The sequence below is a fragment of the Platichthys flesus genome, chromosome 7 (genome assembly GCF_949316205.1).
Source record: "Platichthys flesus chromosome 7, fPlaFle2.1, whole genome shotgun sequence".
In the NCBI taxonomy this organism is placed as follows: Eukaryota; Metazoa; Chordata; class Actinopteri; order Pleuronectiformes; family Pleuronectidae; genus Platichthys; species Platichthys flesus.
This window is the reverse complement of record NC_084951.1, coordinates 5,355,055-5,370,486: the sequence shown is the minus strand read 5'-3', so window position 1 is coordinate 5,370,486 and position 15,432 is coordinate 5,355,055. Positions and strand designations below refer to the sequence as shown.

The window sequence follows — 15,432 nt, the reverse complement described above, 5'->3', positions numbered from 1 at the left end:
CATGTTAGTCAAATTGACTCAAAATGTTAACCGAAGGCGCAGTGAGAGCACGGAGCTGGTTTGTCAGTCCAAACAGCTCTGTAATTCTACTCCTGTGAGACCATGAGGACAGCAGTGGTATCGTAAGGGGTTGGGAAGTTGTGATACGGACGCCGTCTGGCGCCTCCAACACTATTCCTCACCATCCTGGTATGTAAAAGCTCCCAACATAACATGAGCACATGTCTTTGGTGACAGCGTAACATGATGATCACAAACTTCAAAACACAAGCCACAACATAACTTTAGTCGCTAATGGCAGCCTGAGGAAAGCATAACGAAATGCTTTTATAATCCATGTGGTAGAAAAATGGATACATCAAACTACATATAACTGCCAACCCTGCTCAAGTAATGAGATACAGTAATGAGATTTTAGGATAATTTTTTGTTTCCCACCTTATGTCCAACTCCTTGCTTTGGAAGGGTCACCTGTAATAATCTAAGCTTTGTACCAGTTATCGCCAACAAAATGACATTTGTAGCTTTTGGGAAAGTGAGCAGCTCTGAACCTGTCGTGACTGACACCTCATTAACCCACCACAAAGCTGCAAAGGCCAACTCTCCCAAGTATCTGTTTCTCTGTGGCGTTGGTCCTGCTTGCCTGGAGGCTCGGTGCCCCCAGAATTACTGCCAGGGGTCACACTGTTGATTGAGTGCACTGTAAATCAAACACTGGCCAAGAAACACACACATAACACACACACATACACACGCACACACACACACACACACAGGTGCACACAACAACACTCCATTAGTGCTGCCTGAGGTGAAGGCAAAACCCCAGGGATTTATTTGTATGTGTGCTACAGCTTGAGTGCATTCATGGCTTATAGTCGAGGACCATGAAGGAAAGGATTTCACTTGGCTGCTCCTGGTACTGCTTCAGCCTCCCACTGCGAAAGGGAAGGTTGTAACAAACACAAACACACACACACACACACACACACACACACCAGAAAACACACACACTTATCAGATACTGTGAAAGCAATTTGGGTTGGATAATCAGTCTTATATGGAGAGCAGAATCATGCATTTTTTGGGACATTGCAAATGACAGTCTTGAAAAAGTGATGGTGGCTGAAAAATGACATATGGAGTCTAAAGGGCACTTTAATTTACTAGAATAAAATCAAAATAATATAACATTAAATACCTATTATTAAGTTATCATAAGTATCAAGAAAAAATAAAATAATGCACTGACATGGATGAAAGTAAGTCTTTTGTGAGGAACAATTCTCTTGTATTGTATTCTCTTGTATGTATTCTCTTTCTCTTCAAATTATGACTTTATTCTCAAGATTGAAGAATAAGTCACATATATTGTGACTTCCCCCCCGAATTGTTAATTTACTATAATAGTCAAGCAATTTATTCGATCCTATGTTTTATGTGTAAAAAGTTTGTAAAGCAGCATATACATTTGGTAGAGCAGAATTTACCCTCTGACCTGTTGTAAAGTAAAAGTATAAAGCAGCATGTAATGACAACATTCAAACTTGTTTGAAGTACTGACCAAACGTGACAAGTATTTCCTTTTTAGTGTTGCTGTGTTTAAATCGTTCAAGCCAGTGTCTAAAGCTCAACAAACAGCTGCATTATTGAAAACTCCTGTGTCGTATCTGTATTAAAATTCCCAAATCACTATGTGTGACTGATATGAAGTCTCAGGCATTACTGTGCAGCTGCATTAAGCAGTGAGCTCAGTGAGAGGAAGCTGTGAGGCTCAGATGCTCTTCTGAGTCGACCGACGCTTTACACACTCGTGTTTGTGTGAACGGTGGAGACAGAGCCGTGAACATGTCAAGCACGAAAAAGGTTTAACATGAGAATCAGTGACATCTGTATGTGTGGAACTTTATGTTGATGCTTTATAATGCTTCTCATGTGCATAGGCAATACATCTGGTACACATTAACGTGTGTAGCTGACTGTGTGTTTGTGTGTGTGTGTTTGTGTGTGTGTGTGTGTGCGCCCTTTGCAGAGACAGGTTGTAATCAGCTGTCACAGTGGGCTCTGTCAGAATTGCAGCAGTTGAGAGCAGACCTTCGTGCTGAGCAGTGAAAAGCTCTCAGGTCCACTCTGAACTCTGGTACATGCAGGAGCAGCAGCAGCGGAGAAGGTGGACGACAGTAAGGACAAACTTTCCACCTGCGCTCCCACAACATATAGCTGCCTTTTGACAGCTGTGAGCATGGTGGTGTGAGTCTCTTTCATTGTGTGTGTTTGGTTTACCTGTTTTCAGACTCACGTGACTGTATTGGGATCAGACAAAAAGGTAAGACCTACAAGCAACCGCTTATGAATTATGGTTACTATAAATAAATATCCACTAATATCCATCTACTGCTATTATTGAATACAACTTAACTACAGTTAATGAAGAAATAAAACTAGTAAAAGTATAACAAAATATGTTAATGTAGTAGGCCACCTGGACTCCCCATTAACACAGTGATTTAATGAGGTTGAATGCATCAGTGATTTAATACTACAAAATAACTTAGGCCAAGGCCAGTTTACAGAGAAAGGAAAGTCAGAGACTTACAACATAATGTAGTGAATACAAAATTAAATGCATGTCTAAAAGTGTTTTGTGTTTTTTACATTTACTATGTATTCTACACAGCTGCACATATACAGTTTTCAAATGAGAATCAGTAGGCATTGTTGAAAAGAAGCATTTGTGCAAATTATAATGTAATTTGCTGAAGATAATGTGACGTTTAAAAAAAAAAGTTCATGTTTTTCAAAATGTAAGCATTTATTATGCTTGTTTCTAATAATTTTCTGATAGATATGCCTAGCAGAGACATATGTATAATATACTGTACTCTTCATGTGTAACTAAATACCATTATAGTGAGACACTGTTGCATTCTTGTCTTTTTTTATATATCAGATACTATAGTACATATTCTCAGGACCAGATTATACTCAAACAAAACAATACAAAGTGTTGATATAGCCATTTTGTATGAATGTAAACTAATTGACATTTGAAAGAATTGATTTGTCCTGTTTTTAATGATTTGATTATTTTATCATTGGTGAAAATCCTTCACAATCACTTCTTGATTCTGGCCATGTGTAGGCAGAGATGATTGAGCTGGGCCTCGCTGACGGGAGCCTGATCGATGAACTGATGGAGCTGACGGCTCAGAGCCTCAGTCAGCGGGAGATCCAGGAGCACTTCAACATCATCAAGGAGATCGGCAGAGGGAAATACGGCAAAGTGCTGCTGGTGACACACCGCTTCAGGGGTATGACTGCACTTTGATATCTAATACCTATATTAGAGATGTAGTTTTGGATCATCTATTTGACTATTCAGAAACCTGGTTGTCATATTATCAAAACATGATGTTTTCCACTTAACAACTGTAGAAAAGTTCTTTTGTAATGATGCAATTGGCAAAGAGTAGGTAAACCCCAACAATTCATTCCAGGCACACAAAAAAAATCTGAAACCGTGCAGGTAATGTTTTTGCTGTAAATGAAGATGATGCATATCTGACCATGTTGCAACTTGAAATAAATAAAGAGCTAAGGAGAGAGAAGGAAGGACCTTAACAGAGCAGCCTCAGTGAGCAGAGGAAAGCCATGTAAGTGTATATTAGATAATTATAACTGTAAACAGCAAATGCAGAGTATCAGTGCAGTATCACAGAAGGGATCATAGATAGTTTTAATGGTGTAATAAGACTTTAGACAAAGGAGGTGTGAATGAGCAGTGCTAATAATAACCCCAGTAAAGTATGGATGGTCTGCAGGGACTCCCATGGCCTTGAAAGTGATGCCCAAAGCCTCGACTAAGCTGCAGGGCTTTCTGCGAGAGTACTGCATCTCCTTACACCTGTCCTGCCACCCCTGCATCGTGGGCCTCTTTGGCATCGCCTTCCAGTCTAATGAGCACTACTGCTTCGCCCAGGAGCTTGTCATTGGCAGGGACCTATTTGGTGTCATCCAACCAAAGGTGAGCCAAACATTGGCCTAACAGGACTAATGGTTCTATTTTAACACAAACTATCTGTTTAATCTGACCACAGTCTCAAACACATGAGGTAGGTGCATGAAAGGTGTGGTCATATCAACTTCTTCTGCTTAATACAGAAACAAAGTTGCACTTGGTCTTTTTGGTAAATCCTAGGTGTGTTAAGTGGGTAACAAGAGTCTGTCATTCCCGTCAAAAGCCAGGATACACTTGGATCTTGTTCAGGAGCGTGTCAAGAGACTTTGGGGGCTCAAACAGAAAGGGAACAGTGAAGGATGTAAATTAACCTCCCGCCCCCTTTCCTTTGATGTCACATGTGGATAGGCTATCATAGAATTAAATGGGGGTCTCACAAAATTGTCGTTGCACTGGATCAGTTGTTCGCAGGGGCCCCCTCTTTATCTAATAAAAGCCATTAGATAAAGAGGCATATTTGTAGTTCTTTTTATTTTTGGAAAATGCTTGTTTTGATCCGAGAAAAGATGGAAGTAAAGATCAATGTGCTCATCATTCTGTGCTCAGAACCCTGTGTGACGGAATAGTATACAGTGCTAAGCTGATCAATGTGGTAATTTTCATTCTGGCACATTTGCAAAATGATAAAAAGTGCTCTATCCACTATTATTTTATTTATATATATTGTATTATGCTTTTATCTCAGGTGGGTATTCCAGAATCTTCAGTCAAACGTTGTGTCCTCCAGATCGCCAGTGCTTTGGAGTTCATCCACAGCCATGGCTTGGTCCACCGAGATGTCAAGCCTGAAAACATTCTTCTGCTGGACAATCATTGTACCCAGGTCAAGCTGGCAGACTTTGGCCTGGCCCAGAAGAGAGGTACGATGATACGATTCATCACAGGCACCCTGCCCTACATGGCCCCGGAGCTTTGTACCATGGTCATGCTGGAGGGGCAGAAAGAAGTGACTGCTCCCCCTCTGAGCGTGGAGCCAAGCCTGGACACCTGGGCCTTTGGAGTGGTTATCTTCTGCATTCTTACGGGCTACTTCCCCTGGGAACGCTGCATGGACTCAGACGACTTCTACCTGGAGTTTGCTGACTGGTGCAGAATGGAAGAGAGACCTATCATTGAGGAGGACATTCCCCCTCTGTGGAAAAGGTTCACTCCCGAAGCCATGGAGATGTTTGGTAAGCTCCTGGCTTTGGATGCAGGAGAGAGGGTTACAGTTGGGGAGGTGAGAGCATATGGAGAGAAGGACTGGCTGAAGAAGGCATATGGGAACGAGCAACAGCAGACAACAGAAAAAGAAAAAGCCAGCATCTCTAGAATTACATCTGTGCATAGCAAGGTGGAAGAACCTCCTAATGCTAAGTGACTTGCAAACTGTATCGTTGAATCCTCTTTTATTTTGTAATTATACTATACTATGGGCTCTATCTTTTGATTGTAGCGCATGATATAAAGCACATGGGTCAACTTCGTTTGGGGCATGTCTAAAACCCCTCATGCTTGTTCTACTGCAGTTAGAAAAGAGATGGCTGAGCCAGGTACATGGTTCAAAAGGGTTGTACTTTCTAGTTCATCATGGCTATGTTCTGGGCCATCTCCCATTCCCTGGTAGAGAAAAGCTGAACAGGTCTAATGTTGATATAGGATTTATTTATCCTCTGTGTCAATTTTCTCAACTTGAAAGCTTCTCATAAATTACATCTGCACTGATAACTTGTGCAGGATGCATAATAACTAACTTTTAAAGACTAAATATTATTACATGGTAATAAGATACAAACAATCATGTTTTTCTTCCGTTATCTTTGAGGGCATACCCAACTGTTTAATTTTAGAAGAATATTATTCATTTACGAAATGTATATAAATAAATAGGTTTAGTAAAAAACTATGTTAGACAGTGCCACTCATTGCTGTTCTTACAGTGTCAATAACACACTTCACATGATTGTTGTATTATTGTTCAGAAGATTTTATATATGTAGAAATGTATATACAATGCAATTCAAATGAGTCATCCTAAATAAAATGCTATTTTCAGCCACTTTCCTGAGTTGATATATTATACTATATTCTTTGGAGTTAGATCCGTTGCCCATAGATCTCTATCTCTGCCTCACTTCACTGACCTTATTCAGCCTTCTTCCTCTGGACAATCTGCTGCAGCTGGCTCTCAATGATGGATGTCTTTGATTTGTTGGGGTGCATGGGACACACAGGGGCTTTCAGTACTCAGCATGTCAGCATCTGAGGACGGCCGACCTCAACTTGGCCCGAGCTGTAGCCCTGCATGCCCCCATCATGCTTTACAGCATATTTAGGGCATTACACTACACCAGGGTCATCTTTCCATTGACTTCTGGTCCTGACTTCACATCATACGCTAATACAGCCAAGGCAAATCCTACCGCAAAGCCTGCGACAGAATATGACTCACTAACTATATGTGCTGGTGTTCACACACATAACATTGTTTTAAAAGAATGCTTTGAATACCTATGTTGTGTAATTATAGGAGATATATAAATATGTATTTCTTTGTCTGAAGTCTTGCCTTTAAAAATTACTTATAGACACATTTCACTTTTCAGGTTTTTCATTGCACAGAAGTGAGAGATCATGCTTTCCTGTACAAGTAAAGAACTTAGTAAAGAGCTACCGTATCATATCTATGAAAATGTCTGTACATGAGAATCAGATGTTTAATCTTCACAAGCTTTCTTTCATCATTTCCCTTTGTCTTTTGACTCAGACATATTTGATGCTAGAGTACCAACACACCATATAAGTGAATTCTTATAGACTATATGTACATTTATATATTATATGCAAGTAAACTTTGCTTAGTAATTTATTAATTTAAATGGCATATTAAATATAATGTTTAAAAAAGGTAAAATGCATTAAAGACATAGGTGAACTTTCCTCCAGCAAATGCAACTTTGGAGGTTAAAGTTAATATTTTCTGCAGATGTTCTTCAGCTGCATTTGTTGAAAATCAAATCAGTGCAAAGACTGAATTGCAACAAACTGTTACTAAACAAACTAAATACTGAACTGCAGGAAGTAGTACGCTTTGTAGTAGTTTAGTGAGGCAGATACTTTGCTCAGGGCTTACTCCTATAGCAAGATAATGACTCACAACATTAAAAGTGAAGAACTATACAGAGGTGTCACATGATGAAGAGCAGCACAATCTCCAGACTTCCACCCCATGAAGCTGGCCCCAGGTTTAAGGAGAACTGCTCATATGATTTAACGTGATCCAGGTTTAACTGCACAACCTCCCACTCTGTCATGTAGTGATTGAGGTACTGGTGTTATCTAAATGAATCCACTATTTATGCAGCTTTAGTGCTTTATTGCATCAAGTAAGAACATGCTTTTCCATCATGACATTGGAGGGTGAGCGACAACTCTGAAAGTCCTTGTTTACAATTCAGCCATTCGCACACACACACACACAAACACACACACACACACAAAGACACACACGCACACACGTGCATGGCACCATACACCCGGGGGCACTATTAATATTACTCCCCATACTCTCTGTTATGGAAAATCACCACAACTGGGGCTTTTCTCCCAGCTGATGACTTGTTTGTCTCCAACCGCCATAGAAACGCAGCAACAGGCAGCTGAAGAAATCGCTCTCCACATTAAATCTTGGTTTCCACAGATTAGAACCATATTACACCAGAGAAAAATGGATGTTAGATTTCATTTCACATTAGACATTTCGGTCCCCAATAATCCATGAGAGTATTTACGATAACGTCATAATATTATAAGAAAAAGCTTCATATTCACAAAAATATAATGTTAAGAGAAGAGACAGGATGAATATTTCTCCGTTCACAAACAGATCACCATGTCTCCATTGTATCTATTTCAGCTCCAGCCACAGAGCAGCAGACTTAATTCTACATCATGAACCATCAGCAAGGCTTTCTGACAGAGAGGCTGAGTGTTATGTTTTCATAACATACAAGAGCTGCTGCTCACAAATTAGTCCCTTCGGGTGTATCGCTGGCTCTGGGATCTCAGTGGCCCTTGGTTAACTCCTGTCTAAACATGTGTGGCTCTAGCAGCTTTGTCAATCTCTTGAAAGCAGCACTAGCTTGTCTGTCAGTACCTTATGGATGCTCTTACTCATGTTAACATTTGTAGCAAGCAGCTGCTCTCACATGTCTTGCACATTGGAGCCAAATGTTTGAGAGATTATAATGAATGTTTAAGTGCATAGAGATGAAACTGTATTCCAAATGTTGTGAGCCGAAGCAGGGTTTGAGGTGTTTCTTTCCTTTCGTCAGCCAGGGGCACTGCTGCACTCTTTGTGGCAAATGCACAGCAAAATCAAAACCGATATCTCACAATAAAACAATTAAATTAAATAAATATGGAGACAGACAGAGTTTGTGTCTCTGCATTCCTTAATTGTGTCAATCGAATGCCGTGCCAACTTATGCAGCTTTCATTGTTCACTATTGTGTGATTTAGAAACTGTAAAACAATAGCTCAATGGTGCTAAACATGGATGCAAACATTTGGGTCAAATCTCTGCACCTCGCTACAAACCAGTTCTGCAGTGACCATTTAACAGCTATTGCAACTGCCATCTAAAGAAGGAAAGGCAGATCAAAGCATATTTTCTTCATCAGAAATTAGGTGCCAAGAGTTGGGATACCTGCAGCAGACAGAGTGGAGGAAAAGTAGCTTATTGTCTTGACGTGGCAATAGTCCTCATACGAGCTTGGCAGGCAATTTCGTTTTTTTATTTGAAAAATAAATCCCTTTTGGGGACATTTCTTTGACTGTTTCAGTTGCCCCATATGATAACATTGTAACAACTGCTGCTGTGCCACAGTTGCTGGTGAAATCAATCTATTGGACCGATTCCAAACATTTGGGAAGTACCATTTATAATACAACCACATTTATAAACACAAAACAGGTTGAAAAATATCAGATTTCTCCTTGACAGAAAAGACCAGGGGTGAAGAAAACGGCTTATTGTGCTGTGCATCAAACTATATAACTCATGTATAACATACAGTTTGATACTCAACATCTAAACCATTTCCAGAATAAGGGTCATTATTTAAGGTCAAACCTGATAGTCTTAGCTCTAGTAACACAAGATAATAGCCTGGCTCAAGTAGGCTACAATTAAACAAAAATAATTTTAGTAATTTTTTACCATTTGTCTCCCGACCTGTTATTTGATGAAAGGCCGACACATTATACAATATAAATGTGAGTGAAAGAGGTCACCTCATCTTAAAGTTAATTTCTTTAAGCAGTACTTCATAAACGGAACAACCTCATCTGATTTACAATTATCTATCGACATTTGTAATTTATCAAAGGTTGTACTTTGATTCTTTTACTCTACATTTTTGTTTTATCTGAAAATGTATTTTTGATAATTTTAGCAAATATCTGCTGGATATAACTTTAAATGTTTTGTAAGTTTTTCCATTTAATCAGAGTAAAGTAGGCGCTAGGCATAGGTAGGATTAACATTGCCAGATTAAATTTAATTTCAGTTTAAGCTCTAAAGCCGTATGTGGTCGTGCAATGTGATTGAGCTGTTTCAAAACTTTCCATCGCTTTGTCAAATGTCATCTTGAATAAAAGAGAAAGTGCTCATTCTCCACGACGAACTCAGTCTCAGATCTGAATCCTGCTTAAAAACGATCACATGTATCTCCTCACTGATGACATTTCAAATCATGAAGCCATTATAAAATATGAACAAAAATGTCATCCTATTTTTCAAAACTAGTTGTGACTTTTACATGAGAATTTATTTAGAAAATTAAAAAACCTTTGGAATTCAAAAGAAATAATTTTTCATCCCCAAAATATAAAGCAGTGATATTAAAAGCTATGTTCATACAGTAGTCATTACAATGCATTGGACTGTATAAATGAATTTTGCAAATATTTGAGGGAAAAAAAAGTTTAGCGATGATGTGTCAAGAATACATAAGTACACAGGTTTAGGTTTGAATGATGAGTCAAAAAACATAAAAAATATAGAATATAATGTGTGTGTCTGTGTGTGTGTATAATGCAATTGTACAGTCACAATACAATAATGTAAAGTTTAATAGCAACAACATTATTATTATTATCTAATAAATATATTTTAAGACTTACTGTCATGACTGAAGTTCTCCATCTCATAGTCACCATTCATCATCCATCTGTTATGTATTGGTACATGACAAACACGAGCCGTTACAACATATACAACCTGATAAGGTTTTTTAAATTGTTCATACAATTTTGTGCTTATATCTGCTTTAAAGTGAACATTGGTGGGTAAAACCTCCATTTAAATCTGAAACACAAAATTCTATGAGCTGAACCATAAATCCATTAATACAATTAAATTAAAAAGGTTTGCAAAGAATCAGACTTTAGTCGTCATGCAGAAAGACTGACCTCTTGTGGCAATATGCCCCCAATACATATGATAAACTTTGTTGAATTGTAAGTGAAACAATAAGAAAAGTGTAACAGAGTAAAATACTATTCAGAGAACCCAAAAGAGGGATTTGTCGGACACAGAAAATGGGGTCTTACAAACTTAAAAAGACAACATGTGATTTCACATAAATTAATGCAATAAGTCAGAGACAACCAACACTGGATATAAGTTTAACCTGACCCGTTGTCACTTATTGAAATACCGCCATTGTGACCTATAGGGCAAGCAAGAGAAAGACTTAGGAGTCAAATCCAAGTCATAACCATATTTGACTTGAAGCAGTTATGCTGAACTTGGCATTTTCTTTTAAATAAAAAAATGATAGTGACCCATCCTCAGTGAGCAAAGTTTTGGACACATAAGGTTTATATCTTTGGAAGACCTCATCATAAGTTACGCTGAGCATCTCCAGCTTCTCCTGGTAGGTTGCACGACTTTGGCAAACCTCGTCATAGGAAACTTTGAGATTCTCCAGCTTTTCTTGGAGAACGTTCTTCTTCTCAGCCTCCGCGTGGATCTCGGTGATGAACCTCTTCCAGTTGGTTGTATGTCTTTGGGAGACCTTGTGAAAAGAAGATTTTAGGTTCTTAAGCTCTTCTTGGAGAGCCCACTTCTTCTTCATCTCCTTCTGGAGCTCGGTGTTGAACTTCTCCGGGTCGGTTTTATGACTTTGGCAGACCTCATGATGAGAAGCTTTGAGCTTCTCCAGCTCTTCTTGGAGATCCTTCTTTTTCTTTTTCTCCTCCTTGAGCTCGTTGTTGAGCTTATGAAGCCGCGGGCGGCTCTTCAGCTCCTCTGCAGCGGATCCCTGAAAAGTGTTGTGCCTGTCGCGCATATTTTTCGCGGACGGACAGCACACAGAGAGGCTCCAGGGCTCCGCCCCCGCCCCGCTCACTCTCTCAGAGACACACACAGTGAGATCAGAGCTTGTTCACGTCAAGCAGCCAGTGACAGTCAGGGACAAACAAGAGACGGTGTTCAAAAACCAAGTTGAAAAGAAAGTACGATGATGCCTGGTTCACAGTCAATGTGGTAGGACATGAGGAGAGACCATTGTGTTATTTATGTCTGAAAACTCTATGAGACCCAACAAATTAAGAAGACTCTTAGAAACAAAACAGAATAATTAAGAACTTCAAATTAAAAACCATGGCCCGGGGCGCAAATCCAAGTAGAATCGCCACTGCCAGTCTACTCCGTAATAATCTCAAGTAGCTGATCTTCTCCTTGCACAGACATGCTGGATTCACCTGGTTTGTTGACAAATGGGTCCGACAAATACTGTCTGGGTTTGTGTTCAGCAAAAACGTGACAGAGACAAGTGTCTTGACATGCGTAAAGCATGAGTCATAACGGAGAGGATCCGGTCATTTTTCAAAATAAAACACCTTTCAGAATCAGATTTTAAATAAAACTGATATAATGTAGTTGTTTATTCTTTCTGGGCAGACTGGTACCAAATGACCAAAGGCCCGGTTCAAAATAAAGCAAAACTACAAAGTGCTCTGAGTAAGTGCCATTTAAGTATTACTAAATTGTTAGTTTTTTTTTATTCAAGCACTTTTCAAGCACACTCCGGGGGCCAGTCCAAAGCAGCTCGGGGGCCGGATTCGGCCCGCGGGCCGCCTATTGAGGAGTCCTGACATTCGTCATACACACAGAAGCCGTAACACCTCTAATAAACAGGCAATACTGCTACCGTAAAACAATGAGAAGAGCGTTCTCTATAATGATACTTTAACAGGGCTGTTTTAGACAGGGTAAAAAGGTGCCGTTTTAAATTATCCTTGTGGTATTTTGACCAAAATATGTTACAGTCATTTCATTAAGATCCAGAGGAACCATTTCAACTTGCGGTAAAATGGGCATAATATGTCTCTATTAAATAAAGTTTAGTTAAATCAAAGATTGTTTCATAAATCTGATTCAATTTGTACTCATTAAAAGATAAGAGTGATGAAGGGCTGAACATTTTTTAAATAGTGCTTTTTAAATAATGATTTAGTTATTTTTCTGGCACAAAAGGGTGAATGAATAACAACAAAAAGAAAATAAACAAATATCGATATCGGTATCAGCTATCAGCCAGATTGTTATTTTAAATATCGGTGTCGTATCGGCCAAGAATTTCCATATCAGTGCATCCCTAGTGTATATATAAAGGTCAAGACATGTAAAACTCACACAGCATGATGGTATCAGCAGGAAGATATAGTAATTTAAATCTTTCCAACTAAGTCTCAGGCTGTCAACCAGGTTGAATGTACCTTAGGAATGTTTGTCATTTCATTGTTTAGGAAATAAAGTTGACTTAAATTTTGCATTGGGCCTCAAGTCATAAGTCTGCATGTTTAGAAGAAGGCTGTTTGGTTTTATGGCTTAAAGTTGGGTGAGAAAACGAAACATTATAAAAAATGTTAACCATTTACAGGGGTTCAGACTCGCTGTTTCCTGCCACATCCTGTCTATATGCTAAGATAATATCAATCTTCTCGGCAAGAATATTAATAAAAGTACAATATTTACTCATTGAAGGAAGTTCTCAGATGTTAAGAAGCACAGTTAAAAAGAACCCATTCTTCAGTGGCTGAGACATCTCAACCAAGACCAAAGACGGGAAACAAGAATCTAACCGCTACAACACAACAACAAGCGGCAAACAAGCATAACGGATGTGAGCGACAACAGATGTTGACTTTGAAATGGGCAGTGTTACTTATTGAGATCAAGTCATTGATTTGTGAGTCCTCTGATAGTTGTAGTGTTATGATAAAGGTGCTTGGAACGTCTAAAAACCAAGAAAACTCCTGTGGAGGTGGATCAACTCTCCCTGGATTCAAAAGGCAGCAGTGGAGCTGCCAGAGGGGGGGGGGGGGGGGGACTGGGACACAGAGAAAAGAGGGAGACATGAGACGTACATGGGAGACACAGTGACCCTGAGAGACACTTACCTAAGCTGCAAAGCTCCACGGCCATCAGAAACGGCTGTATTTAAGTTGTATGTTGTAAATTTATTTTGAGTGAATACAAATATTCTGAAAAGCTAATAGTTTGTCCCTGGTTGTGGTGAGACATGGTGTGACAACATCAATTGCCACCCAAACATTTTGAATTCATTATTTTTTACGAATAACTGCTCACCTGACCGCCTAAGTAACTGCATGCTTCAGTCAACATCTGTCTTCACTCACTTCCATTGTGTCTGTTTTTCCATTGTGTGGCCTTTAAATTTGTGTTTGTGTTTTCTATTAATGTACGTCTGTGAGACATCTCGGCCACCTTACCATTTACTATAACCTTTACAACATACTATTCCTCTATCAAACTCCGGCCTATAATACTCAAATTAGAATGAGTGGTGCACCCTTGATGGATTGGGATTATTCAGAAGAAAAAAAAAAGGTTATACAAACTACTGGTGCACTGGAGTCCGGCAGGAGTGCCATCACTTACTGGTGAATAATGTAATTTGTATTTAAGAGTTTTACATTACGCAATGCATATCTTCTAGCATTTGGAAGAAATATTAAAGACAAGACTCATACTAAAACGACACCAAGAAGACAGATTAAGACGCTTGTTTTTAGTTTAAATTACTTAGAAATGTATTGTTTTGTGAACGTTAGTGGGTAATAACATACATGTTACACCGTCATATAAAGAAATATGATTACCTATATTTATGTACATTTACAATTTAAATATGTGGTAATAAGAATACAGTTTTGTTCTCAAAGTTGGACCGGGGGAATATTTTTCTACTTCAGTATTATTCATTCTGAGGCATTGCTGGTAAAATTGTGTGGTCCATGAACTTTTAAACAGGAAATGTTTTGCGAGTTATAGCTTACAATTTATTGTCATTTCTTGCTGTGAGAGTAAAATCTGTTGTTTTTGTTTATTTTATGAGTATTACTTGGCAACAAGGTGAAATGTTCTGTGAACTGTAAATTCTCATATTTTTACTTTGTCTTGTTTACTGGTTTTCACTCTGACATAATGCTTTAGAAAATAAACGGGTAAAATATAAGTTGGGGCTACTTTAATAGTAATAGGCGCAGGCCATATGCATTCATAGTTTTATATGCAACATGTGTAATGTATGCATTGATACGTGCAATATGTTCAATGGACTGCAGATACCATTTAAAGTTATATATTCTGTAATCTGAAATACACTTTAAACCTCCCCAAAATGTTCGTGCAATCATTTTTCCTTCTTTCAATGGTTTATAGAAAACAAATCGGTCACTTCTCCAGATTTCATTGGAATCTGTGAAGATTTCAGCAAACTACTGAAGAACCGGAAAGATAAGAAAATGATAGCAGACATGTTGAGGAAATCCCTGACATATTCAATTTTACCAATTTATGAGTCTGAATTGATTACCTGAGCAGAAAACATTTGGCTGGTTTATATTTGTAACCATCGTCCTTCGTAACGAAGTTGGACTGAGTCAGATTGGTAGTCTGCTTTGTAATGGGCAAACGCTTGAACATCAAACGACTTCTCCAAACTGCTTGTGAGCACGTAGTGGCCCCTGAGACCAGGTTTTTACACAGCATCCAGAACCAACCGGGCGTCCAGGATTCTGCACACACACCACCACACCGCCCCTCATTATAAATGTTGACAGTCCCCCAACACTTGTCAAAGAGTTTAATTGTTATTTTTCCTGTGGTTCCAGATAGCAAATGAAATGAGGATGTTGTTGTAGCAAATACCTGCAGATAATTAACCACTACATTAGTATTGTACAGCAGTATTGTACTGTGACTCTTTTCACTTAGTAAAGTTGCATTTACAGTATTTTTTTGACTATATTACTTACAAAGTATAGTGATACATTTATAAAATATAGCATATTATTAGAGTGGTTCCCAACCTGCTTGCCTGTGATACTTTGCTAGAAGT

At 38.8% G+C, this 15,432-nt stretch overlaps 1 protein-coding gene across 1 annotated transcript; it reads left to right on the top strand.

Annotated features, from left to right (window-relative positions):
• The first annotated feature begins 2,090 nt into the window (after positions 1-2,090).
• si:dkey-8e10.3 (serine/threonine-protein kinase SBK1) lies at positions 2,091-7,378 on the top strand. The gene is made up of 5 exons (XM_062391052.1): positions 2,091-2,180; positions 2,294-2,326; positions 3,143-3,311; positions 3,822-4,024; positions 4,704-7,378. Exons 1-5 carry the CDS (start codon positions 2,145-2,147, stop codon positions 5,376-5,378), a joined length of 1,116 nt encoding a protein of 371 aa, XP_062247036.1. The 5' UTR covers positions 2,091-2,144; the 3' UTR covers positions 5,379-7,378.
• The last annotated feature ends 8,054 nt before the right edge of the window (positions 7,379-15,432 follow it).

Coding starts and splice junctions, on each gene's coding strand:
- si:dkey-8e10.3 (XM_062391052.1), top strand. CDS start 2,145: ATGCAGGAGCAGCAGCAGCGGAGAAGGTGGACGACA. Junction 2,327..3,142: donor TATTGGGATCAGACAAAAAG/GTAAGACCTACA, acceptor GGCCATGTGTAG/GCAGAGATGATTGAGCTGGG. Junction 3,312..3,821: donor GGTGACACACCGCTTCAGGG/GTATGACTGCAC, acceptor GATGGTCTGCAG/GGACTCCCATGGCCTTGAAA.